Below are 26129 nucleotides of genomic sequence, written 5' to 3'. Positions count from 1 at the left end.
TGTTAAGTTAGTTCATAGTTCAGTCTAGGTACAAACCTAGCAAAAGGGTTTAATTAGTTATCAGGTTAAGTGTGTGTGTGAATGCAGCCATTCAGTTCTTTAAACATGAAGCCCTGCAGGACTCAGATATCCATGTTCAAGGAATTCACATTTCCCTTGGAGATTGAATACATCATGCCTTTCTACTTTAGTCATCGGCACCCGGCAGAAGACCTGATGATATCATAGCTCATCATGGTGTGTCATTGTGCAACTCTTCCACTTTCGTGATCAACACTTCTAAAATTCCTTTCCCCCCCCCCCCAAATTGATTATTAATTTTACTAAGGCAGGAGGTCTCAGATTGTATTCAGTAAGAAAATTATGGTCTAATACGTCAAACCATTCTCCCCACTTCTGGCTGTGCTGGGAAGTCCAACAATCGTGGTTCTTGGTCATTCTCTATCCACTCAGCAACGTGGAATTAATTTGACATTTTAAAAATGGGATTTTTGTGGAAGTGTGTCTGAAATGAGGCTTGCCTCGTTTCAATTTTTCTCCGAAAAAGCTCAGCACTTGATTCTCATTCTTGTCTTCAGAATGAAAACTCCCAGGTGACAAGAAACATTTTCCTAAAATGAGTGAGTCACTCTCAGGTGCACGATTCTTGTATTTAATGCTCCTACATTCTCCATTACTCAACCATAAATATACAAATTGCTGTTAGCTAATGGTGGAAGCAGCCTATTATGAAAAATGTCAGCTTTAAAGTCTGACTACTAACTAGCCTTAGAGGTGCAAAGCTGCATGAATCTGGAAATCTTGGATCTTCTTAATGTGTTGGACTCTTAACGCCCATCAGGGCCACTAGCAAGGGACTGGGGGAGTCTTAGTCCCGAACACACCCTAGACCAGGGATCCTCAACCTTGGCAACTTTTAAGACTTGTGGACCAACTCCCACAATTCCTCAGCCAGCAAAGTTACATGGCACTCCAGCAAAGCTGGCTGAGGAATTCTGGGAGTTGAAGTCCACAAGTCTTAAAGTTGCCAAGGTTGAAGACCCCATGTCTAGACCCCATCCTCGCCCATCCTCTGCCTTAGCTCTGCAACAATGCAGGGAAACATTTCCCCAAATGGCTTTTTCTGACAGGCTGTAGCCATTTCTCCTGGGCCGATAGGAAAGCCAAATCTGGTTGCATCAAAAGCTTGGGAAGCTCAACAACTGAAATGTTGACTTAATGGCCGGTTCCCTCCCTCTGTCCCTCTGGATATGGGCACTCACTAGAGGCATTTAATGAAGTTATTTTAGCGGGTGTTACATGGCACTCCAGCAATCCAGTTGCTGGGCCCAGAGGAGTTTTGGATGGCAGCCTAAATCCACCCTTCCCAGGACGGAATAAATGCAGCTGCAGCCGGACAAGTCAGCGGAGAGAGCATTGTGGCTCTGGAAGGGAGGACCATGGAGATCCTCAGCATTCAGCAGTTGGTAAGACTGAGAAGAATTGGGGGTGTGTGTGGAGGAACTGCAGATAATAAAGCATTAGATAGATTGATAGATTGATAGATAAATTGACTGATGATAAATTGATGATAAATGATAAATTGATTTATAGAAGATGATAAATTGATAGATGATAAATTGATAGAAGATAGATGATAGATAAATTGATAGGTGATAGGTGATTGATTGATAGATGATAAATTGATTAATAGAAGATAGATTATAAATTGATAGATGATAGATGATAAATTGATTGATAGAAGATAGATGATAGATAAATTGATAGATGATAAATTGATAGATGATAAATGATTTATGGAAGATAGATGATAAATTGATAGATGATAGATGATAAATTGATTTATAGATAGATAGATAGATAGATAGATAGATAGATAGATAGATAGATAGATAGATAGATAGATAGATAGATAGACAGACAGACAGACAGACAGACAGACAGACAGACAGACAACCTTGTCATTTTTAACTGGGCACAGTGGCACACATTAAAAATGAAATCTAGTTACTTGCTCTCCAAGTGTACACATACATAACACACATTTAAACCTACTATATACAACATATATATAGACCTACACCCTTACATATAACAATGCAAACAATTGAGGGAATTGGGTATGTGTAGTTTAACAAAGAGAAGAATTAGGGGGTGACGCGATAGCTGCCTTCCAATGCTTGAAGGGCTGTCACAGGGAAGAAGGGGTCAAGCTATTCTCCAAAGGGCAGGACAAGAAAAGATGGGTGGACAAGAAATGATGGGTGGGAAGCTCATTAAAGAGGGATCCAGCCTAGAACTAAGGAGAAATTTCCCGACAAAACAGTAAATCAATGGAACAACTTATCTCCAGAATTGTGAGTGCTCCATTGCTAGAGATCTTCAGGAAAAGATAGGACAGCCATTTGTCTGGGATACAATAAGGTCTCCTGCCTTGAACTGGAGGTTGGACCTGAAGGCCTCCAAGGGTCCTTTCCCAACCCTCTTATTCTATGTTCTAATCCAGTCCAAGACTGACTTGTGAGTTTGGGTAAGAGTGTCCCACTTGCAGATCAAATCATAAAGATGATATGAGGGGAGAATGCAGAAAACTGTGGGATGGGTTTTTACATCCCTCAGGCCAATTAAACTTCTGATGTCTGCTTTTGCATCACAGTCAGGAATTTGATTAATTTGAACTCTTGATTCCAACAACTCCCCCACCACCACCCCATTGATGAATGTGATGTGCGAAACCAGCTTGGTTGGGTTCCATGTATTGTATGAACCTAGAAAAATGAGGTCATGAGAAAGCTGGTTAAATTTGTTATCCAAATGCAGGCAGACTCTACTCAAATTTCATTTTTGTTTTCAAGCGGGGATTTTTTTGAAAAAAAAAAAAACAAACAAGATTGCCTCTCACATAGAAACCTCTTGTGTTTCTGTGCCAGTTTAGCTGATGTGTGCAGGCACTAAATTTTTCCACGGTGAGGCAAAGCCAGCGTGCATGGGGAACGGCCAGAAACTGGGTCATTTCAGTAACCGGAGGAAATAGCCTTGGGCCAGGAAGGGAGCAAAAATTCTTACAAAAATTTGAACGGTTGCTCCTCAAGGGGGAATTAAGAATAAAATCACAAACATCCAGCACTATGCAACTCATCAGCATTCATGGCCGACAAAGCAGGCTTCTGAAAACTTACGGATTGAAATTCAGAACCCTTTTTAAACGTTTCTCTTTAATCTTACAATATTTCAGCTCACCTGCACTGAGCTGAGATCTGGATCTGCATAAAATGTGGGGTATTTTAACTTACAATATGATGGATCCCTTTTTGTAGCTGGTAATGAATCATATTTTTGCCACTAGCAAGTGATGAATAGCGTGATGAATAATGTATAATAAATGTTGAGTAAAATATAATCATATATTCATCACCGCTTCTACGTGCCTTCTCAAACTTTTGGCAAAGATCAATGTTGTCATAGTTAGACCTGGCTATCAACCTGGTCTAGTTGTTTGCAGAGCTTTGGGTTGTCTGAATCCATCTCCCCCCAAATGACATAGATGGGTTTATACAACTCTAAACTAGGATCCTAAGGGATGAGGTGGCTCAGTGGGTTAGGACGCTGAACTTGTCGATCAGAAGGTTGGCAGTTTGGCGGGTCGAATCCCAAGTGCCGCGTAACAGAGTGAGCACCTGTTACTCGTCCCAGCTTCTGCCAACCTAGCAGTTTGAAAGCACGTAAAAATGCAAGTAGAAAAATAGGGACCACTACGGTGGGAAGGTAACAGCGTTCCGTGCGCCTTTGGCGTCTAGTCATGCCGGCCACATGACCACGGAGACGTCTTCAGACAAACGCTGACTCTTCGGCTTTGAAACGGAGATGAGCACCGGCCCCTAGAGTTGGAAACGACTAGCACGCATGTGCAGGGGAACCTTTACCTTTACCTTAAACTAGGATGCTATAGAATGGTAGCTAATAGCCCAGTGTCTGTGAGAACATTATCCATTGACTCAGACTGTTGTGTGAAACAACCAGAACACTGGTTGTTTATTGGTATGGATGTGGCACACACTGTGAATAGCAATTTTCTTCTTGTCCTGGATTTGGGGTGTCATGTGTTAATGTGAACCCATACTCCATATTTTCTCCCAGAGTTGAATGTTCTCTGAATAGAAATATGGGATATAAGTTGAATCAATAATTTGAAAGAGGACTTCATAGATGTTTGTGGTGCCTGAAGGCAAGTGCTTGAAGAACTGTGAGCTACAGAAGATGAATCAGCCAAGTTTTCATTCCCAGGAGCAGACACGTTTATCTGCCTGCACAATGTGTGATGTTCTTTTTTAAAACCAAACTCTCAACTGTAATCTTCCTGCTGTTTTCGCTTCTGCCTTGTTCGCTGGATGGGCTCTTCTTAACATGGTAGATTAGACTGAAATAGGAGTAAATTGTTTCTGGTTCAGCACATTAGAAAAAGTCCATCTAAGTCATCACGTGTGTAAACCAGGCCATTCTATTAAATCAGAAAACAGGATGATTGGTTGGTGAAGGGATAGGATGTACTGACAACCATGATTTAGGGCAGTCTTTCTCAACCTTAGCAATGTGTGGGCTTCATGCAGGCTAGGAATTCTCTAGGAGTTGAAGTCCACACATCTTGAAGTCGCTAATTTGACAATCACAGGCTTAGGAGTTGTCCTATGTACACTTTGGGAGATTGAGCAACGTGTGGCTGAGATTTGATGCACCACGCCCTTTTTTCTCAAGTGTCAATACCGCTTTTTTCCATGATTTTTTTTGTCCGCTGACACTATCAGCTTAACAATTAGAAATATGGAGGAGTCTTTGACATTCTCAGCCTTGGACCGGTCAGTTTTCCTGCCCTGAATGGATAACAATCCATCCAATATTCCTTCTCAAATACTGAATTATATTTTGAGATGGTCTCCTTCTAGGTGGCGAGGCTGTGGGATTTCCCTGCACCCCTTTTAAAAAGGTCCAGATGCCTCATGAACTCTGCCAAGAAGAAAGCTCTAGATTGGGGGGGAAATAAGTCAAGAAAATCTCTTGCCTTAGAAGGAGAGAATCGTTTATGGTACAATAAGGGATCAGAAAGGGCTGCAGGAGGATGAGCCCAGTTGTGCCTGTGGTATCAATAAAGAGTTGGCTCTAGGCTCCCCGTCCCACCCCTTCCTCAATCCTCATTTGGCACGGAGCACCCGAGAAACCAGAAATCAGCTGTTCCAATTTAGGTTGATCCATCAATTCCCACACGTCTGAGCCCACAAACATTCAAGATTCCTGATTCCCAATACAATAGCACAAGGGTAGGCAACCTTGGCTCTTTTATGACTCGTGGACTTCAACTCCCAGAATTCCTGAGCCAGCATGGCTGAACATGGAAACCTCTCCCTTTCCCCTCAGCATGGCTGGCTCAAGAATTCTGGGAGTTGAAGTCCATGAGTCATAAAAGAGCCAAGGTCCCCTTCCCCTGCAATAGCACTAGGTCAGGAATCAGAAGCCTCCAGTCCTTAAACCTAATCTGGTGTAATGGATTATTTGACCCACAAGGACTCTGCCGAATGGTAAGGAGCATGGCTGTGATTTTGTTACCTAGTGATGCTTTATTTTATTTATTTATTTTAATTCCATTTATATCCCGCCCTTCTCCAAAGACTCAGGGCGGCTTACAAGCTTAGCAGTAGCCTTCATGTTCAAAAGATCTTTCCTCTCTACATCCAAGTAGGTGGAAACGTAGTATGATGGAGAGAAGTCTTGGGTCAGTTAGAGCAGACTGTTTGTTTCTTCAGTTGAGGGTCTTCACAACTCCCCAGAAAACCCTGTGAACGCTTCATAGGTGTCAATGGAGGAGAGAGGTTCTCCCCAAAACATCAACAAATCCATTCCTGGCCTTGAGACAGCAGGGATCTTATTTTTAGTGGCTGCCTCAGGCCAAAAAACCTGCTTGCCCTCTTATAAAAAAACCATTCAAGATTCCTAGGAGTTTGTTAGCCTAAGAAGGAAGGAAGCAGGTTGACCATCTTGTGGTGCCTGGAATTCCCCAGGAGAGCAGTGGAGACATTCCTTGGCTGCTTGGCCTGAGAAGGTGGGAATGCCAAGATGGGATCGGGTTTCGATAGCGATGAGGTTGAGGGCTCCTGTTCCCTGAGCCATAGGCTGCTTCAGCTGGTTCATTTCAGAAGACCTCACGGAGAAGTGCTCAACTTGAGTTCCTGGGTCCCCAATTGGTCCCTAAAAAAAGCCCTTCCCCAGTTGGGTTCTTTAAGGAGACAGAAAGTGATTTAAAACAGGATGGCTGTCTTAAGTTCTTTGGTTCCCCAAATATACAAAGCAAGCAGACCGGCTGGTTTTGCACATTTAACCCAGTTAACTGAATAAGCCCGTTTTCTGGGTTTGCCCAGTACAGTGGATTCTAAACTAACCAAGCTGGCTGATTTCTCCAACAGGCTAAAGCACTGCCTCCTACTCTCAGCAACTTTCAGATGTGTGGACTCCCAACTCCCAGAATTCCCCAGCTGGGGAAGTCCGTCAGTTGAAGTCCACGCATCGGAAAGTTGCCGAGTTTGGAGAAACATTGAGCTAAGCCCTACGAGTGCCGATTAACCCTCCTTCCCCAAACTGCGTCCCGTGTGCAAATGCAGCTGCTGGTCCTCAATTTGAGTAGGTTCACGTGTTGTGTGAATGCAGCTGGTATTTCTCCCGAACTGTGAAGGCTCTGTAAGTGGGGAGAGACAGAGGGCAGACCCTTGGTCTGAGGGCTCCTTGCTCCCCTTTTATTCCCCTAAAGGGGGTCTGCATCCATCAGGAAGCCCCTTTGGACAAGCTCCCCGATGCTCTACTGGATCCTGCCCTGGGCAGAGGCTGTAATAGGTGAGCTGCAGGGGTCCTTTTCCTCCCAATTAGTGGAGTGAGCGGGTCCCAGGGGATCTTTCCCTGGGCCACAGAGGGGATTTGGGACCCGCTCTGCCTCTGGCGCCTGGCTGTCTCTGCCTGCCCTTCGGCAACCCCTACTGGCAATGTGACCGGGCACTGACACCGCATCATGTTTTTGCAGAGTGTCACACCCTGAGGCCTGTGTATAAATAGAAGTGGCTTCATCTGGGGCATGGGAGGCATGTCAGAGCTGTTCCCCCCCCGGTGAGGGAGGGGCACGGCTTGGATGGCTTGGCACTTTGCAGAAACAAAATGCCTTGGCCAAGGAGGGCACTCCAGGTAGCTGGGTGAAGGGAAGGAGAAGAAGGTTCCATAAAATTGGGCTATTATGGCGTTCCATCGTCTGTCCTGAAAGCTAGAAACCCAACAGAAAACTGGTTTTTCATAGGATCCTCCCATCTTGGGGTTGGAAGGACCAGATCTATTCAGTGCAGGGATCCAGATCAAATTCTAAGCTTGTAAGCCGCCCTGAGTCTTCGGAGAAGGGCGGGATATAAATGGAATTAAAAATAAAATAAAAATAAAAATTCTCTCCAGATGTCTGTTCAGCTTCTGCTTGATCCCCTCCAGTGAAAGGAAGACACCCTCCCTGGCCAGTGTCCCGCTTCCCTTACTTTTAGGAGGTTCTCCCCCCTACCTCCCCCCCAAAAAAATTAGTTGGAATTTATCTCCCCTTGTTGTTGTTAGCTGCGAAGTTAACCTTTTTCAAGTTTTTGGAGAGGGTGAGCATATCCCACTTTCAAAATCTCAAAATCGAACCCACCCAAGTTTCTCCTGGTGAGTTTCCCGCCTGTTGCTTGTTCCGAGTGGTGAGAAGGAATTTTTTTCATGGTGCCTAGAATTGGATCCCATCCCATCTCTTCCATTCAGACTCTGCCCATCCCCAACCTCGTGCCTTCTAAAGGCAACTGATGCCAACCACCGTCCCTCACCAAGCCGACAAATTATTCCCCAAGGTGATGGGCACTGGGACTGAACCCGGGTGAAAGCTGCCGGATCAGAGCCACCCCTGTTTGTCCTGCCTGACATCCAGATGCATCTGTGCTTGTTTACTTCGATAATTTATATCCTGCTGTTCCAGAACAAGGCACATACCCAGCAGATGACAAGGCTGGAGTTTGATTTAAAACACAATTAAAATAACGTGACAAAGCAATCAACCAGAAATAATTCATAAGCTGCTGTCGCTTTAAAAATGCATGAGGAGCCAGAATTAAAATAACAACATGTGATGGAATTGTTTTCTAAGTTCATCTCAAGGCAGCCAGTGAAAGAAAAGCTGTAAATGGAATGCTTAACACAATCCCCTTTCCTATTTCTGTCATTCCGTTGCCAATGTTGGCAGATAGACTTCGCCTGAATCTGGAGGCTTTGTTAGGTGCTGGTGTGACTATTTATGCCCAATATTTTTTCTTTGCAATGAATTTTTGTGGTTTCTCTTTAAACCAGCTAAACAAGGGCATGCAGCTAAGCCTAGTATTGACACTTGTCCCTCATTTTTCTGTTCAAGTATCTCCCTAAAAGAACAGTTTAACCCACTGCATCTGGATCAAGCCGTTCAACTTGTTAATTTTTTTAACCTTAATTTTAGGTTATTTGTGGTGATGATCTGCATATTCTGAGTAACGGCATCATTTTGATAATCAGGGAAATATGTCATTTGCATCCGCAGACGATATGGATGGATGCAAATGTCATTTGGGATTTAACAGACACCTTTCGCTCTCCAATTAGTTTGCTTGAATCACAAGAAGTAGAACACGTTTGCTGTTGTTTCTGATTAAGTGCCACTTGGTATGCCTTGTTTTCACACAAACCCCCCAAACTGGGTCAGATAAAGACCTACCAAGTATATTTGCTGACTTTGAGTAGTATTAACTTTGGTGTGAATGAATTAATTCAGTAATGAGTTAGGAGTGTTGTCGGGATGCAGCCTTCCCTACAGGGTAGCCCTTCTGAATACAAGTGGGGAAGGAATTGATTAATTAATTGAATTGTCTGGATGCCCATCTCAATTGAATGGTTCTGGATGGCTAATAAAACCAATAAGCTGCAACTATAACACCTCCCTCAGACTTATCTCTATTTGTGTAGAACTGACACATCTAGGAAAAGAGATGGACAGTTCCCCTCATTCCCAGAATTATTAGTTGAGTCTTTAAAATACCCCACCCAACACCCAAGCACCACCCTCTTTTTTTTGAACTCAGATTTTTAACCCGTCTTGTGCTTCAGTTTGAGTGACAGTCCCAGTGGACCTTGATGCTTCTGCTCAGTGGTGCTAGCTACCAGCTGTCCTTCCCTAAGGGGAAGAGGGGGTCAAGCTATTCTCCAAAGCACCTGAAGGCAGGACAAGAAGTAAAGGATGGAAACTTATCAAGGAGAGAAGCAACCTAGAACTAAGGAGAAATTTCCTGACAGTGAGAACAATCAACCAGTGGAATGGCTTCCCCCCAAAAAAGTTGTGGCTGCTCCATCACTGGAGATTTTTAAGAAGAGATTGGACAGCCACCTGTCTGAAATGGTCTCCTGCTTGAGCACGGGGCTGGACTAGAAGACCTCCAAGGTCCCTTCCGACTCTGTTATTCTGTAATACAATTTTCTCATGGAATTGAGTTTCCACCTTTCAGTGAACCCTTCACATTTTAGGTTCCCCACCCTTGTAAAGAGATGGAAGCAGAAGGAAGGGGCAGTGCCGCAGAATAGGGTCTTGATCCGTTCTCCATAATTTGTAGCTCACCAACACAGCTCGGTGTCGTCTAGAAAACATGACTCCATGAGTGATTGCCCCCATTTTATAGTGGTTGTCAGTTCCAGGGCCTTCTTGATGATGGCACCCATTTTGCAGTAGCCCTGATAGACTAGCAAGGCTAGTACTCTTTCAGGGAGTTTTCTGAACAATAAAGATAAGAGGGCTTGGTATCCCACTTTCCAGGAGCCTGGGCTTTCCCGTTGTGTTAGATTTTAGCTTTCATAATCCCTAGCAGCACAGCTATGAGGGGTGGGAATCATGGGGGATGAAATCCAACATATCATTAGTCTGAGGAAGGCAGAGTGGCATTTGACAATCTCAGCAACTTTAACGTGCGGGAAGTCAACTGCCAGATTTCCCCAACCAAAGTCTGGGAGCTGAGGTTCACACATTTTAAAGCTGCTAAGGTTGAGAAATATGGCTGTAGACCCTCCCTCCCTCCCTCCCTCCCTTCCTTCCTCAATCATCCAAATCAAGGTTGCCCCAAAGGTGCTTTTTCAAGAGGCAACTGGAACGTTCTTTGTTTTTCCTTGAAGCTTCTTGGATGAGAAGCGAAATGTCTTCGAGGCAAAAGAGTGGCCGCTTGAAAAAGCACCTTTGGAATGCCTTCCTGGTTGCCTTTTAAATCTAGAGTGAGCCTCAGTGTCTGGATTCCACTTCTGGAATTTCCATCTCCATATGCATTTTTCTTTCTTCAAGGGCATTGCAGAGAAGTAACTACAACAACCGATCAAGGAAGCCATATTAACTGCTAATAGAGCAACAGAGCTTGAAGAATAAACACTCATTAGCTCAAGAACTAAACCAATTGTATTGCCAAAACATTATTTTAGCACGATGGACCTCCTGCTGTGGCTGATGAGTTAATTAGATAGCCAAAAGTAGAGCACAAACAAGGGGGCATCTCTTAAAATTTGTGACCTGCCTCCCCCTCGCAAAGTGCATGCCGATTCTCTCCACCTCCCCATTCTACACCCCCAGCCCCAAACACACACACACACACACACACACTTTCCAACTGCTGTTTTCTATTTCTATTTTCTGGCTCGGCTCCCATATCATCTATTTGAGGAAACAAATCACCTCTTTTATTAAGGCTGCAAATGTTTTGTTTTTATTTCTGCAAACTTCTGGATTCCTTCTACTAGACCCACGCTTCCTTGTCTCCCAGCAGCCCCCATTTGGGGGTGTAAATGCATTTGAAGGTCTCTCACGACCCAGAGCCAGGGGTAGGCAACCTTGGCTCTTTTATGACTCGTGGACTTCAACTCCCAGAATTCCTGAGCCAGCAGGAATTCATGAATTCTGGGAGTTGAAGTCCACGAGTCATAAAAGAGCCAAGGTTGCCTAACCCTGACCCAGAGCATCCTTCTTATGATTGGTTTTCTCCCTGGTCTCCTTCCCTAGGTAAGTGAGGAACGGCCCGAAGAGAAAGTTGGCTGTTTTGCAGCAAGGGCGAGAGACACAGCCTGGGAGCCTGAACGATGGCGTTCAGGTCAAGCTGGGCCCTGGTGGGAATCGGTGGAAAGAGAGAAGCAGAAAGCGGAAGACGAGAAGAAGAAAAAGGTGAGCCATTTGCTGAGTTTCTGTAAAAGCTGTAGAAAGATGGTGAAGCAGGAATTCGGTGCTAGCAAAGTGGAAAGGATGGTGTGTGTGTGTGTGTGTGTGTGTGTGTGTGTTTGTATCAGAAGGACCCGAGACCAATTTTGGCTGACTTTCAAAGTTTGTTAACATATCCTTTAAGCACAAAATAGAATTTCTGGAATCCTTGGGGTAACTTTCCTGACCTGGCTTACCATGAAGGTTTGGGATCAATCTTGATAATCTCTTAAAGAGTTTCTCTGCCGTCTCCAGTACCAAAGAGAATCAAGATGGAGTTCTTTTGATCATCTTTATAATGCTTCTGCACGTCTGAACAGTACCCAGGCTGGAAAGAAGGGAGCACCCTTCAGGGGCTGCAAAACTCCAGATTACCACCAAAGGTGACAATGGTGTGACATCAAGATGGTGTCAGCTCTTACAATCCACATGAATGGGTTTTCTCCAGGATGCATTGAACCCCAACTTGATCTTTCAGATTGTCCAATAGTGCTTCAACAATCACACTAATTGAGACTATTCACCTTCCTGCTGCAGCAACTACTGCTTTGCTGCCATTTAGGGGTGACCCTGATGTTTGCAGCTTGGATAACCTGGATCTGAAGAGGCCAGGTTTGTCACCACTTAAACAGGGATCTCACTTGCTTGACTTTGGGCCAGGCCCTGTCTCCTGGCTCAACAAGATTGTTTTTGGAGGAATAGATGAATGGGCATCATCATGTGAACTCTTGTGGGGTGTACAATCTTTGTGGGGAAGCATGCTTTGGATTATCCCAGTTGGGCTTGGGCCAGACTCTGGCTGACCTCTAGAGGGCAGCAAAGAGATCCAGAATGCTGATTCCTTCTCCCTAGGGGTCTTCTAGATCAGGGGACCCCAACCCCTGGTCCATGGACCGGTACCGGGCCGCGGCATGCCAGCAACCAGTCCGCAAAAACAAGCAAAGCCCCATCTGTGGGATGCAGGCAGCACACAAAACCACGTGCTATCCGGTCCACGGAAAAACCTCTCTCCACGGAACCAGTCCCTGGTGCCCAAAAGGTTGGGGACCTCTGTTCTAGATATTTGCAGCTCAGATCTGGTGTCCTGACTTAACAACTGTGCAATGAGCTTATTGTTTCTCACAATGGCGCTATCATCTTTTCCAGCTTGAGGCCCTCAATCATGCCAGGTTGAAGATTGACACCTTGGAAGACTTGGCGGCCATTGTCAAGCGTCACAAGCAGAAGAAGAAATGTAAGAAAGTGGTCCTCCCCAAGCCCCAGGAGCCAGAAATTATTGTGAGTATTCTGGGGGGTTTCCTCAAACGTGCAAAATCTCTTCGGCTTGTTTGAGGAGGAGTCAGGCTGCCCTGAGAGCTCCAAGGGTCTATCTCCGAGATGAAATTAGATTTGGCCGTGTCCAGAGACAGCTTAGAGCACCCCGATCAGACACTGGCAAGAGCTAAAAATGGCTTTGCTTGTCGGAATTCAAAAGTGGACTTTTGGGGGGCAACCGATATACACTGGGCTCCACCCTGCTTGCCTCTGAAACTTGGCTTTTCCCCAGAAGCCTGTGGGCCATCTTGGCTTGGCCGGGAAGTCCCCTGGCCTTATGGTCCACCCCAGGTCCCAACTTACAACCACAATTGGGACCAGAATTTTTCATTTCTATGCAAGCAGACTTTTAAATGAGTTGAGCCTGACTTTTTGACTTTTATTTATTTATTTTATTTTTATTACATTTATATCCCGCCCTTCTCGTCCTGGTTTTAAGTGAATCACTGGAGTCGCTAAGCGAGTCACCTGGCTGTTAAGTAAATCTGAATGTCCCCATTGGCTTTGCTCGTCACAACCTCGCAGGAAAGGTGGCAAATGGCCACTGGAACCATCGCAAATAGGTGCCCGTTGCCAGGTGCTCAAATTTTGGTCACATGAGCGCGGTGACGCCACGACGGGTTGTGTGAGGACTGGTCATAAATCCCCTTGTCCAGTGCTGTTGTACCTTTGAACGGTCGCTAAACGAAAGGTTGTAAGTTGGAGACTATCTGGACTTTCTGGCTGCAATTCCAGAGGAAACAAATATTATCAGAGCGGGGGGGGGGGGGCGGGGAGCAGCTGAGATCCTGAGTTTCAGGAGATTCTCCAGTTCTCTTTTAAAACTGGCTCAGTCGCTGAGATTTGTTCCCGTATCTGATCCAATTTAAATGCTTTTTTTAAATCGGTGGCAAATCCCCAAAGGCCTACGAGTTTTAAGACGGAGATAAGGAGAGCCACATCTCTTTATACACATTTTTCAGATTAAGTACAATTTCATCTCCTTCCTCCACATGTTTTCCAGCTGTTTCTGTTCTTTCACCGTAAACATTCTTTAGGTGGCATTGAATATAGCTGTATACATTTCTTTTGCTTCTTTCATTCATTTAGCAGCACTATTTTGAAAGGCAGTCAGTCTCAGGGGAAGCCTCTATTTCTGGAAAAGACAAATGTAAAAAAAGGAGGGTGGATTAAAAAAAAAACTTGCAATGAGAAGATAAAAATTATCCTTCTCTTTCTGCTTCTTTATATAAAACATAAAGACTTCTTCGTGTCCGTGATGTTTCCTTGGCAACAAGATGAAGGTAGATTGCCATTCTTAATAAAAGGAATAACGGAATAACAAGAGCTAGAAGGGACCTTGGAGGTCCTCTAGTCCAACCCCCTGTTCAAGCAGAAGACCCTATGACATCCCAGTCAAGTGGCTCTCCAGTCTCTTCTCAAAAGCCTCCAGTGATGGGAGTACCCACAACTTCTGGAGGCAAGCCGTTCCACTGGTTGATCGTTCTAACCATCAGGAAATTTCTCCTTAGTTCTAGGTTGCTTCTCTCCTTGATTAGTTTCCATCTGTTGCTTCTTGTCCTGCCCTTCAGGTGCTCTGGAGAATAGGTTGACCCCTCTCTTCTTTGTGGCAGCCCCTCAAATATTGCACACTGCTATCACGTCTCCCCTAATTCTTATTTTCACTCGACAATTCCCGCAACCGTTCTTCATATGCTTCCAGTCCTCTAATCACCTTCGTTGCTCTTCTCTGCACTCTTTCCAGAGTCTCAACATCTTTTTAATAATATGGTGACCAAAACTGGATGCAGTATTCTAAGTGTGGGCTCACTAAGGCTCTTAAGCACCCCAAAAAAATAAAACTTCCGTCTTTTCTTTTCTTAGATAGAATCAGTGGAGCCAGAGCAGTTTCTTGCTGCCGCGTTGGACAACCAGATTCTTGTTGTCAACAAATATCTAGCAGATGGAGGAGACCCCAATACTCATGACAAGGTATGGTGGGATCATCAAGGAGCGCCCGCCCTGCCATTTGCAAAGGGACTGACATTTCATTCGAAATCTGCACGATGCTTGAAGCAAAGGAAGGGTGGGGGGAAAACAGATCCCAAGTTCGTTTTAGACAGCTAGAATTTGAAATCCAAAGCAGTGCTGCAGTTTCATATTCATATTTCATATATTTTAACGTTCATTTTGTATTTATATATTTATAGCCCGTGAATAGGGGCTACAGGGTCATAAAAAGGGAGTTTAGGACATCTGAATGAATGGGGACAAAAAAAGGGGTGGTGGTTTCCCCCCCCTCCCCCCGCTTTCTAAACTATGCATCCAAAATTTTGCCTTTTTGAAGTGATTTTCTGCCAGTTGAGCTGGTCGCATTAAAAGTAGCACGGTATTCAAGCGCCACCTGCTGGCCACCAAGTGCATTGACTGTGCCACATCTATAGACCAGATGTCTATGGAGATTCTCAGCCATCCAAGGTCACGGTTGTCCCAAAGGTGCTTTTTCAGGAGCTTTTTCAGCTGCCTTATGGGGAAAAAATCACCTTTCAGTAGAGAAACTAGTACCAATAAAGGAGAATATTTGTAGCTTAGGGTTGGAACGAGGGGTCCTCGTTTGTTTTCTTGCAGACATTTCATTACCAGACTAATATCATCAGTTCTAGTCAGTATTAGCACTGATGAGGTTGCCTAGTTTGGTAATGAAATGTCTACAAGAAAACAACCAAGCTCAGAGAGCACCAAGGATCCCTCAGAGAAACTAGTGGTGCATAAAAGTGAGTCTTGGGCTGTATCTGGCACAGGATGCTTTGTAAGCATGGATGGACGCTTTACCTTCCTTCACCCTCTTTTCTGTGAAAGCTGTGCATGGGGAAATAGATGCATTAGGAATACATTGCCCCCCTCCCCCAGACCAGAGTGGTGGGAAAGCCAGGCTGGAGAATTATCCCAAAGCGATAACCTCCTCATTGCTCTCTGCCACAGTTCCAATGCACAGCCCTGCACCGAGCCTGTTTGCGAGGCCACAAAGAGATTGTGGACAAGCTGCTGGAAGCGGGCGCCAAACTGGAGCCAAGAGACATGGTGAGCCTCGATTGACGGCTTATGAATCCCCAATCCCAGAGTTTCTGAGATCCCGGAGTGCTGATGTTGCAGAGAATATGGAGCATTTTGTACAAAGCGAGAATCGCTTTTTCTCCTTGCATGCGTTCCAGGAGACCTTTTCCCTGAAATGGGAGGACTGGGTCCCTGGTTTGTCAGCCTTCCCAACCTGCTTTGTCAGCCTCCCCCAATTTCCTTCCTGGCAGGAAATAGTAGTTCAACAGATGCAGCACTCACAGGTCATGGAAAGCTAGTTACAGCATGCCAGACATTGGATGCCCATTTGCCTGGATGGCATAAGGACTCTTGCCTCTACAAAAGTTTGAAATAACAGTAACAAATTTTGCATATGCACTATAATTTTGAAAAGCCAAGTTTTCGCACCCACTGGAATATCGTCTCACACCCCAGGTTGGGAACCCCTGCTCTAGTTGGACTAGAAGACCTCCAAGGCCCCTTCCAGCCGTATGCCTCTAAGTGGCACGGGTTGCAGCATTTCTGCCTGCCTGCTACTATGAAGAAAAAAATGGTTGCACTGGTAAAACTTCTCAGCACAAAGAGGGAAGTGTAGAAAGTTCGTCTCCAAGTTGCTCAAATATATTTTTTCCCCATACAAAGTCACAATGCATATTCTAAAATGAAAAGCCATCCTCTATTTTCACTTCCTCTTTGGAGGGGTGGGTCTGTTCAAATCTTTGTTCACACATTTAGAAAAAGTCAAATTCTGAGGCATGGATTACAGACATGAACTCAGTTCTGCTCCACCTAGCCTGCTCCACTCCTTCTACCACAAAAGACCAGCAAGGAAGGCATTAAATATCTCTGCCAACGGATATTCCGAGGAAGTAGGAGCCTAGCACTTATAACATGTTTAGCCTTGGCTAGGACCCAGAGGAGAGGTGCTTGGATTCCAGAGCCGGATTGATTGGGAACTGAAAATATTTCAGGAGGCAGATAACATCTATTCCGTAGTCCAGAAAATTGGATAGGTGCAGTTCCCAGGAATCAAGAGTGTCTTTACCTTTCTTAAAACAATAAAAAGACACCTCTTGTCCCTTGGGGCAGCAGAGCTAGGATTGTGTTTTTAGAGGTAGGGGTGCTTAAGGTGAGAGCTGCCTGTTCTGGTCCAACTTTCTCCTGGGTCGATCCACGGCACGCGTATCCTTGTTCTAGTAAGATGGCAACGTAGCCTTTGTCAATTGGTTCCTTTGGATCGCAGGTCCCCAAATTCCTAGCTATGCTGGCAGAGGAATTGCGGGCGTTGTATTCCCAGCTCCTGTAAATAGAAAGCCACTTTGGTAGTACTAGGCAACTAATCGGCACCTTTTGATGCTTTTCCTATCCGGCTACTGAGCAGGATGACCAGCAAGTTCTCCAAATGGTCTTTCTAAACTTTCCATGTGATGCATTGGAGGGTCTTCTCCATTCCCTCCTAAGAGTGGAAATCTGACCTGCGGTATTTGGAAGGTTGGAGAAGGCCTAAGAATGAACTTAGTGAGCCTCTTCTGTTTTGTTTGGCACAGCTGGAGGCAACCCCCTTGTTCTGGGCTTGCCGTGGGGGACATCTGGACATCCTCAAGGGGCTGATCAGCCGTGGAGCCAAAATTTCCACACGGGACAAGGTAAGCAGTGGAAAGATGGGGATCCCCTTCCCTGCACCTAAATAAGCCACGTCCCCACCTAAGGATTCATGGTGGACCTTCTGTTCTGGTTGCAGCTATGGAGCACCCCCTTGCACGTGGCTGTCCGGACTGGCCACTGTGACTGCGCTGAACATCTCATTGCCTGTGGAGCAAAGATCAATGCCCAAGATAAGGTGCAGGAAGCAGGGGGATGAATGCAGGGGGTATCTGATTCTGGCCATGTCCAGCTCAACCTTCATTAGGGTGCTGTTCTCCCAATTCTCTTTTCGTGGGAGAAACATTGATAATAATGTTCGATAGCCATTTCTATGCCCTTTAAAATTGACCCAATGATAAACTCTGATCATGATCAAACATAAGAGCAATGATAAGGCACCTCTACAGGATATCAATGAGGTGGTGTTAATTTCTTTGGCACTAAACGTTCTTCAACCAAGCCATTGGGTAGGGACCGTGGCTTGGTGGCAGAGAACTTATCTGCATCCCGCAAAACTCAAGCTGCCAGCTTCTCCAAATTCCTGGTGGGGAGAGGTCTACATTGGGACTTTGGAGCACTTTGCCAGTTAAGGAGCAGATTGACACAATAAAGCAAGTCTAGGTTATTAATGCAGGTACTTCATATAGTAAATATACAAAGCTCAACAAGGAAACTTTTTATGGCTTATTATGAGATGGGTCTGGATAATGCTCACAATCTGGCTGGCTTCACTATTGTATTCTCTTTGAACAGTTTGAATCCAGTGCATTAATCCATGTCTTGGCGCAGTGTATGAACCAGGTCGTATAATACAGATTCCTGACTTTCCTTGCCAAGGATGCCACTCCAAGGATTGGACAGGGGTCTTTGCTGGCTGAAATGCTGAAATTTTCCAGTAGCCCCTTCCCATCTTAGAAGCAGGAGCAAGATGGAGAGGACTTCATGCACTCTTGCATTGGCTGCATCTATAAAATATGTTTCACCAAGTCACTAAGGACCCAATCGATCAGAGGTGTCCAATCTTGGCAACTTTAAGAAGTTTAAGTCCACAAGTCTTAAAAACTGCCAAGTTTGGACACCCCTGCAGTAGATGCATTTGGACTACACATTAAGCTTGATTACTTGAGACTCATTGTTGGTGGCTTAACCTGAAATCCAAACCCAAACCCAAACCCAGTCTGGTTAGTCCAGGGGTAGGCAATCTGGACTCTTTTATGACTCGTGGACTTCTATACCCAGAATTCCTGAGCCAACTATGCTGAGTTGGAGTCCACAAGTCATAAAAGAGCCAAGGTTGCCTACCCCTGGGCTACTCCAAAGCAATGTGCAAGGCCAGAAAATGAGTTAATCCATAACCAAATTAAGTGTGTTGTACGAGCGCAGACACTCTCTCTTTTCCTGGCCAGGAAGGAGATACGCCTATTCATGATGCAGTCAGGCTAGGACGATTCAAGGCGGTCAAGACCCTGCTGATGTATGGGGCAAATCTTAGCATCCAGAATGAGGTGAGCAAAAAACTCAGGATGGTGGTGGGGTGCTCCGTTGCTAATGTAGCATCTTAAGTGGGGGCAGAGATACTTTTTGGAAGTATCTGGAAGAACGCGAGTCAACCTGGTGCTTTAGTGCCCCTATTCATATGGAGATGCGTAATTTAATCCAGAGAGGTCCAACCTTGGCAATTTTAGGAAGACCTTGGGGGGTTGACCTCCACACTTTCTAAAGTTGCCAAGGTTGGACCTCCCTATAATTTAATCCCTTAACCATTCCTCATTGTGGGACAATTCCCTAAAAGGTCTTTCAGTGGCTGGAACTGTCACAGATAGTTCAAGAAGGCAGGTTTAAACGTACCTCCATCATATAATGCTTTTGTTATAACTATTATCAGGAGTTAGTGCAAAAGTGAAAAGTGAAAGAAAAATGGCCTTGTAGTTTTGGGGAGCAATGGCAGGCCTGGGGTGGGTCGGAAGGCCCGCTTTACTGGAGGGAAGAGTTGTGATGCACGTTCTGTAGCTGCCCTTCCGTTGAGTGAGGATATTTTGTTAGGTTCTTTTATAGCTTTATGTTCTCCGAGCATAATGAAAAAAACATCCTTCTGGATGGATGACCAGTGAGTTGAGGCAGCAAAAGGAGTGGGGAGTGGTCATATAGGCCAGGTACAGGTTAACTCTTCCTCATGAGGACTGGCATGCTGTTGAGTAAGAGAGAGCAAGTCCCAAAGGTGCTTTTTCAAAAGGCCCCTGGACTTTTTGTTTTTTCCTTGAAGACATTTCGCTTCCCATCCAAGAAGCTTCTTCATTTCAGAAGTGAAGAAGCTTCTTGCATGAGAAGTGAAACCTGACCTGGATGACTGAGAATCTCCAGACGGGAGGGGGGGGAGAGAGAGTGAGCTTTGTGGCTTGTGTCCAATGGATTTTTTTTGGAGGGGGGGCTCTACTTTGCTTCTAACTATGAGCCACTCTTGTGTCTTGGCAGGAGACAGTCACCCCAGTAGACCTGGTGAAGGACTGGCAGACAGGGATCCGGGAGACGCTGCAAATGTGCGCCAACCGGCAGCAAGGTCAAGCCAGGAGCTGCTGAGTGTGCATGCGTGTCCGGGGGGGGTGGGGGGTTATCTTGGATAATGGGGTATTGACTCTACAAGCCAGCAAACCCCACCCCCTTACCTTCACCACCCTGTGACCAACTCTCACCATCCTTGTCCCTGTTTTGCACCAAACTGGGCAGATTAGCCTTTCCTCGTCAATCCTGGTGTGGAGAGAACAACAACAGCAATAGTGGGGAAGAGGCTTCTTGAACCCCCAGCTGAGATGGGGCAGCCGGCTGGGCTCTGGAACCTCCTGCAATTTTTGTCTCTGGAGATGGGAGACTTTTTTTGTGCATGCAGCAAACCTGGGCAGGGGGCAGCCTTGGCACTCCTGCATTCCTCCTGGCTGCCGCTAGAGGGCAGCCCGGCTGGGCCTTAGGCAAGGGAAGTCTCCAGAGGGAAGCTTTTGCCTTCCGGCCTCCAAAGTCCAGCGGGCTTACGCATCCTGGAAGCCGGTGTGTGTGTGTGTGTGTGCAAGGAGAAAGGCGAGGCTCCCCTGCCAACTGCAGGGGGCCAAAACAGGCCTGACCCAAGCATCTGCCAGTTAGGGATGCAGATTTTTTAGGGGACTGTAAATGTCACGAGAGCTGACCCCTGCAGCTGGGTCAGCCTCCAAGGGACGATGCCACTCCGGTAGCCCAGCTACTCCCTGGATCTGCGGAGAAGCAAGTCCCGCCTTTTGAGAGGAAGCGTCTGGCCTCGCTGCCAACCTGCCACGTATACTGGTGGGGTCTGGGCATCAGCTCCGCTGGAAGGGGCATCTTGTCACAGCCCTCCCCGATGCTGGGGTCGAGGGCTGGGGAACTCTCTTCCAGAGGCGGGGTGTCCTGCGGGGAGCTCCTCAGGACCCCGGAGGGAGGCCAGATTGAAATCCTCCCCCGAGCTCCTTACCCCAAAAGATGAAGCTCTTCTCTGGAACGAGTCAGCATCTCCTGGTGAAGCAGATGAGAAGCGTTATCCACCTGCCTTTTTGGGCTCATCTCTTCAGTCGGTAAAGCTGCCGGCAGCTGCTCCCTCGTCGCCATTTCCAGCCATTGCTGATCTGGTGTCCTCTCTCTTCCCCCCCCCCCCTTCGTTCCTTGGTACATTAAAGAGGACGACGAACTTGGTGCTACAGCACTGGATCCTCCGACAATTCAATCCCTTCAATGAAAGAAGGGGCCAAATACGGCCAACAGCGCAGTTTGCACAGGGCCGGCCGGCCATCCTTTTGCAAGCTCCATGACGGACTATTCCAGAGGGTGGGGGGCGACACATGCCAAGCAGGCACCCCCCTTCCCTCTAGTAACTCCCTTCACTTGGGGGACTGGGCTCCCCCTATTGACCTCTACCTATTCATGACTTCCAAGGTCTGCCTTCAACAAACGTGCCCCAGAGCCGGGAGGGGCATCAATGAAGCCAGCCTTGCTCTCTCTCTCTCTCTCTGGAACGGGATTCGTACCCTACCGGCTCTGGTGATTATTTATTTATTTATTCCCGCCCTCCCCTTCTCTCTCTTTTCCAGAGGAAGGGCGGCTGAGACGATTACTTGAATTTTTCTTTGTAAACCAGTGACGACTTGACTTCTTTGCATCGACTGTGACCCCAAAGGTGTCATAAATGATACTGTAGTCCTTTTCTCTTAAGTCGGGGTGGGGGTGGGGAAACTATAGCCCCTTTAAGACCAGGGGACTTCAACTCCCAGGGTTCCTGAGCCAGCATGACAAACTCCCAGGAATTCTGGGAGCTGAAGTCCCAGATAAAGGGGCCACAGTTGCCCAGCCCTGATTTAAGTCACACCAGGCCATCGTGCCCAGGCAATTCATCGGTCTTAGCCACCTCCCTGGCTTTGAGGTTGCTTGGCAGTGGTCTTTGGTCTTCGGTATCATCTCAGGACTGTCCCCCCCACATCCATGCCCACCGCAACAGCCCCTGACTGCGAATGGAGGGTGTGTGTGGGCAAGACTGGGGGGTGTGGGGGGGTTCCAGAAAGAAATTCCACTTAGGGGGCTAACTGTACATTGCTAAGACTTCTGTCCCTCAGAACTTTGTGAGGGCGGTGCTGCTGTGATGTGATTTCTCTTTTGTAAATAATAAAAAGTATTTCTGTGTCTTGAAAGATGGGGAGTTGAGAGCAAGTGTGGCTGTTAACAAAAGGTTGGTCTTGAAATCGCTCGTCTTTTCTAGGCTGGAACGTGACTTTTACCTTGAAAGGTAAAATTTATTTACACCCACTGAACAGACATTTAAGGCCCCCAATTTCTGTGCAAAAAAAACCCCCGCCCCCAAAGTCATCACCTTGTCCGTAGATTGCAAGAGTCCTCCAGTCCAAAGTTCCTGGCAACAAAATGCTAGTGTATCAGTGAGGGAGGTTCCAGCCCAGCCCAGTCTTTGCTGTGCTAGCTTTCTACCTGCGGGGTCCTGCTATTTCTCCCCAGGCACTCTGTGGCAAGCATTCACCATGGTTGTCTTCTTGGAATCATCTCAGATGCGTTTCCTGAAAGTATGGCATGCCAGCCAGCCGAATTAGGAGGGAGATGCTAGTTGTTCTAATGCTGCCAAGGAAACGGAAGAATCTGCTTTTCAAGGCAGAATAAGGATCTACTCAACCTGGTTACTAGAGCAACCCATTTTCTGAATCCCCCCCCCCCAATACACCAATCCCAAAAACACGCTGGGTTCAACCCACATGCTAAACTGCAAAACAAGCCAAGGTGAACATTAACCTAGTTTAGCATGTTGTGCCAATGCCTCAGCTAGATCTTGAGTGGACCAGGCTTCGCCTGCATGTGACTGCAGACCAAGAGACAACATCTGCCCAGCAGTAACCATCAAAGGATGGTAAGGAAGGAGAGACCTATTCCCTCTGGTGTGTAAGCAGCCACCGCACATGTTCGACAGCTTCTTCTCCTCCTCCTCCTCCTCCTCCAACTGCTGTCTTACAGATTAACTGGGCCTAATCCTGAATACATAGTTTGAGGGCCTCACAATGGCTGACTGGCAAAAGAGCACATCTCCGGCAAAAGGATAGGCCTGCCCAAATCAGACTTTCACCCCTAGGTCTTCTTGAGGCTGGGGAAAAAACAAACAAACAGTGCATCTCTCCAGCATGATATGCTTCCTAAGAAAAAAGTGGGGGAAAGGGGGGGTTTAACCCCCATCCTGTTTTTAATCCCTGACCCTGAATCATGGCGATAACTCACCTCAACTAGGAGAGAGAGAGAAAAAGATACAGGTTTCTCCTGCCATCATCAGTAACTTTATATTCAGGGGTAGGCAACCTTGGCATGGCTCAGGAATTCTGGGAGTTGAAGTCCACGAGTCATAAAAGAGCCAAGGTTGCCTACCCATGGGATAGATAATCCCACCGGAAGATACAGCTTGTGGGCAGGTTACAAACAAAACTACCCAAACTGAACAACGCAAACAATTCAGACACGTTCTGCTGTTGGCTGTGAAAAGGGAGAGGCTGAGTGAGGGAGGAAAAGGGAACGGGATCCTCCCCTGAACCCTCGGGTTTCTTTATCGACTTGTAAAAAATAAGATTTGGGGATGGGCACGTCCCAGAGGGAAAATACTGTGTATAGTAATGAGACGAGGGAAACGTCTCTCTGCCAAAGCCGGAGCGGAGAGCTTCTCTCGCCCAAGGGAAAAAATGGAATTGCCAGCCAGAGCTTGGAAGAGGAAATCCAAGACGGAAGATAATCCGGGGGAAATCGGAGATCCGGTGTTCTTCCCAAGTGGGCAAAAGGGGCAGCCCCAGAAAAAAAAAGGGGGGGGGAAAGCAGCCACGGGAGAGAGAACAGGCTGGGAGCCACGTAGCTGCCTCCCCGCTTCGCTGTAGCAGGAGTCTCTTGGCAGAAATCCCTGTTTGATGCAGGGGAGCTGATCCAGGGCCAACAGGAAGCTGGCAAGCCCAGTGCCAGGAGGCAGATGTATGTGCAAGATTCCCAGAGCTGGTCTTTGGCACTGTTTGGGCAGGGAGTGTGGGGTGCTGGGCCCGGTGCAGGCACTCGGGTGAGCTTGGGGCTTCCCAAGAATCATGGCTTGCAACCCAGATCAGCATCGGAAGCAGGCAAGATGGCAGGCCTGCGGGGTCGGCCCCAGAGCCGAGATGGGGGCCTGCCAGCCAACGACAGGTGGCACAAACGAACTTTTCAGGCCATTGCTGCAAAATCGGGCAGAGTCTGGCAAGTGGAAGTGCTTTTAGGGGAGCTGCAGGCGGGGCCCTCCAGAGATTTGCATGGCAGGGAAGTGAAAGCAGAGACGCTGAGAAGGCAATGAGCAGGAATGGCCTGGAAACCGCCCACCCCCACCCCATCCGTCCATTTGCACCACAGCCATCAAAAGAGTGGAGTCTGTATTTGCTGGCCACTGCTCTCCGCCACGAACGCCCACCAACCCTCCGCAATCAAGCGCTGCTTACAAATTGTCTTATGCGTAGTAGCCCAGCCGGAGCACTGGAAGCCACTGGAGTTTGGTCCAGCCAGGTCCCCTCCCCCCGAGAGGGCCAGGCTCCTACCGGCTTAGGAATTGTCTTTTTGCAAACGCAGCTGGCCAACGAGAAGTCCGTCCGGAACCCGGGCAGAAGCCAGGAGAAGTGCTGGAAATTTTAAGGGAGGGGACCCTCCTGGGCTGGCCCGCCTGCAGCCCTAACGCCACATGTGGAAGTCAAACCCCCGTGCTCTGGCTTGTCTCTTCCTGGAGATTGAACTTGCTTCGGCTTTTCCCTGGAACATGGAGACAAGGAGCAGCCATGAAATGTAATGGCACAACCCTCGCAGCGGCCTGGCAGCAAAACAGGATAATCTAAGGGAGGGGAAGCTTTCTGACCAGGAAAGCCAGACGTTGCAAGCTGCAAAACAATTCCCCCCAAACCCCTGGCTGAAATCTCAGCTCAACCCAATCTCTTAGACCAGGGGTTGGCAACCTTGGCTCTTTTACGACTGGTGGACTTCAACTCCCAGAATTCCTGGGCCAACATGGCTCAGCTTGGAAACCTCTCCCTTTCCCCTCAGCGTGGCTGGCTCAGGAATTCTGGGAGTTGAAGTCCATGAGTCATGAAGGGGCCATAGTTCCCCCATGCTGGCTGAGGAATTCTGGGAGTTGAAGTCCACCAGTCATGAAGGGGCCATAGTACCCCCATGCTGGCTCAGGAATTCTGGGAGATGAAGTCAACGAGTCATAAAAGAGCCAAGGTTGCCTACTCCTGTCTTAGACAGAGCACGCTTTTTAAATGCCAGCCTTCCGCTTGCAAGGGGGAATGAATGCAGCTGGCCTACTTGACAGGTATGTTGTGGGACCCTGAAATTGATAAGACAAATAAACACTGTCTCTTCCTTACATTAATTGACATGTGATCTATTCTACAAAGCTTTACATGCATGATTTAGGGATTGCTGGTGGACAGGGACCTCTGTTGACCCTCTTTGCACATTTTCCCACTCATGTTAATCTCCGCAAGGTCCAGACCAGTATTTTTTATTTATTTTTTTTGACCTTGGCAGCTTGAAGAATTCCCCAGCAACTTGGTTATTGGCCCAGGGGCCTCATGGCATGATGTACATCCAGGTGTAGCAGCATTCCCTGAAAGTGCCATCTTGGTTCCCATCCCGGCCAGAGTGTTTGAAATCCTCCTTGAGGACTAGAAACTTTTGAGGGTTTGCACAGGGTTGGCCCCTGACTGTCCAAAAGGGAGAGTGCCAAGGCAGGAGAGGGGAGGGAGGAAACAAAAGAAGAAATCTGAAGATATTTACCTTGTGGTTTAAAAAAAAGAAAGAAAGAAAGGGACTCCAGGCTATGGCAGAGAGGCCTGTGTTAAATGCAGTTTTCAATTGTGCCAAAGAAAGAGAGATTTAGCGGGAAGGCTGGAAGGAAGAAGGAAGAAACAAACAGGAGGAAGAGCGTTGTTTAGCTCCTGTGGAAGCAGAGGCGCAGAAAGAGAACAAGAGAGACCTTTGGAGAAGCCGGGCCAAGAGCTCCAATGATAAGAGGCTCTTCGGAAGCCACTCGAGGCACACACACACACACACCCCTCCAAGTGCCTGGATGTGACCCGCCCCACCTGGGGTCATCCACTCCTCCTGCCCCATCACCTTCTCCCGGAGCTCCTTAGCTCCCCAAAGCTCTTTCCCTTTCCCCTGCAGAGCGAGCCAGGCGGCCCCTTCCCTCCGCAGTCTACGCTTAAGGTGCCCACCAGCCCTTTGCTCGCCCTTTCTCGCTTCCCTCTTCTGTGCCGGAGGAGGCTGCGAGCTCTCGGGGGCA

At 47.1% G+C, this 26129-nt stretch overlaps 2 protein-coding genes across 11 annotated transcripts in view; one reads left to right on the top strand and one right to left on the bottom strand.

Moving 5' to 3' along the window:
* Positions 1-1336: 1336 nt before the first annotated feature.
* Positions 1337-21506, top strand: ANKRD23 (ankyrin repeat domain 23). 2 transcript variants are annotated; one of them, XM_081333580.1, is made up of 9 exons: positions 1337-1466; positions 11099-11257; positions 12437-12568; positions 14468-14575; positions 15566-15664; positions 17206-17304; positions 17400-17498; positions 18709-18807; positions 19775-21506. In XM_081333580.1, exons 1-9 carry the CDS (start codon positions 1440-1442, stop codon positions 19877-19879), a joined length of 927 nt encoding a protein of 308 aa, XP_081189706.1. In that variant the 5' UTR covers positions 1337-1439; the 3' UTR covers positions 19880-21506. The 2 variants fall into 2 exon arrangements, with proteins under 2 accessions (XP_081189706.1, XP_081189707.1); XM_081333581.1 differs by lacking the exon at positions 15566-15664.
* Positions 13531-26129, bottom strand: part of CNNM3 (cyclin and CBS domain divalent metal cation transport mediator 3) — a 48508-nt gene continuing 35909 nt past the window's right edge. Inside the window, exons 8-10 of one of the 9 annotated variants that reach the window (XR_014027196.1) lie at positions 20778-25548; positions 18018-18267; positions 13531-13739 (exon numbers count right to left, since the gene is read on the bottom strand). Coding sequence is in view for 3 of the 9 variants with exons in the window: in XM_081333570.1 (XP_081189696.1) it covers positions 25415-25548 (134 nt within the window). In the remaining 6 variants the exon portion in view is untranslated. Of the gene's footprint in view, positions 13740-14920; positions 15108-16703; positions 16959-18017; positions 18268-20777; positions 25549-26129 lie in introns of those variants that run through there. The other 8 variants (XR_014027197.1, XR_014027198.1, XR_014027199.1 and 5 more) reach the window with 8 other exon arrangements.

Source organism: Vipera berus (genome assembly GCF_964194415.1).
Source record: "Vipera berus genome assembly, chromosome: 8".
Classification (NCBI taxonomy): domain Eukaryota; kingdom Metazoa; phylum Chordata; class Lepidosauria; order Squamata; family Viperidae; genus Vipera; species Vipera berus.
This window is presented reverse-complemented; position numbering and strand designations above follow the sequence as displayed.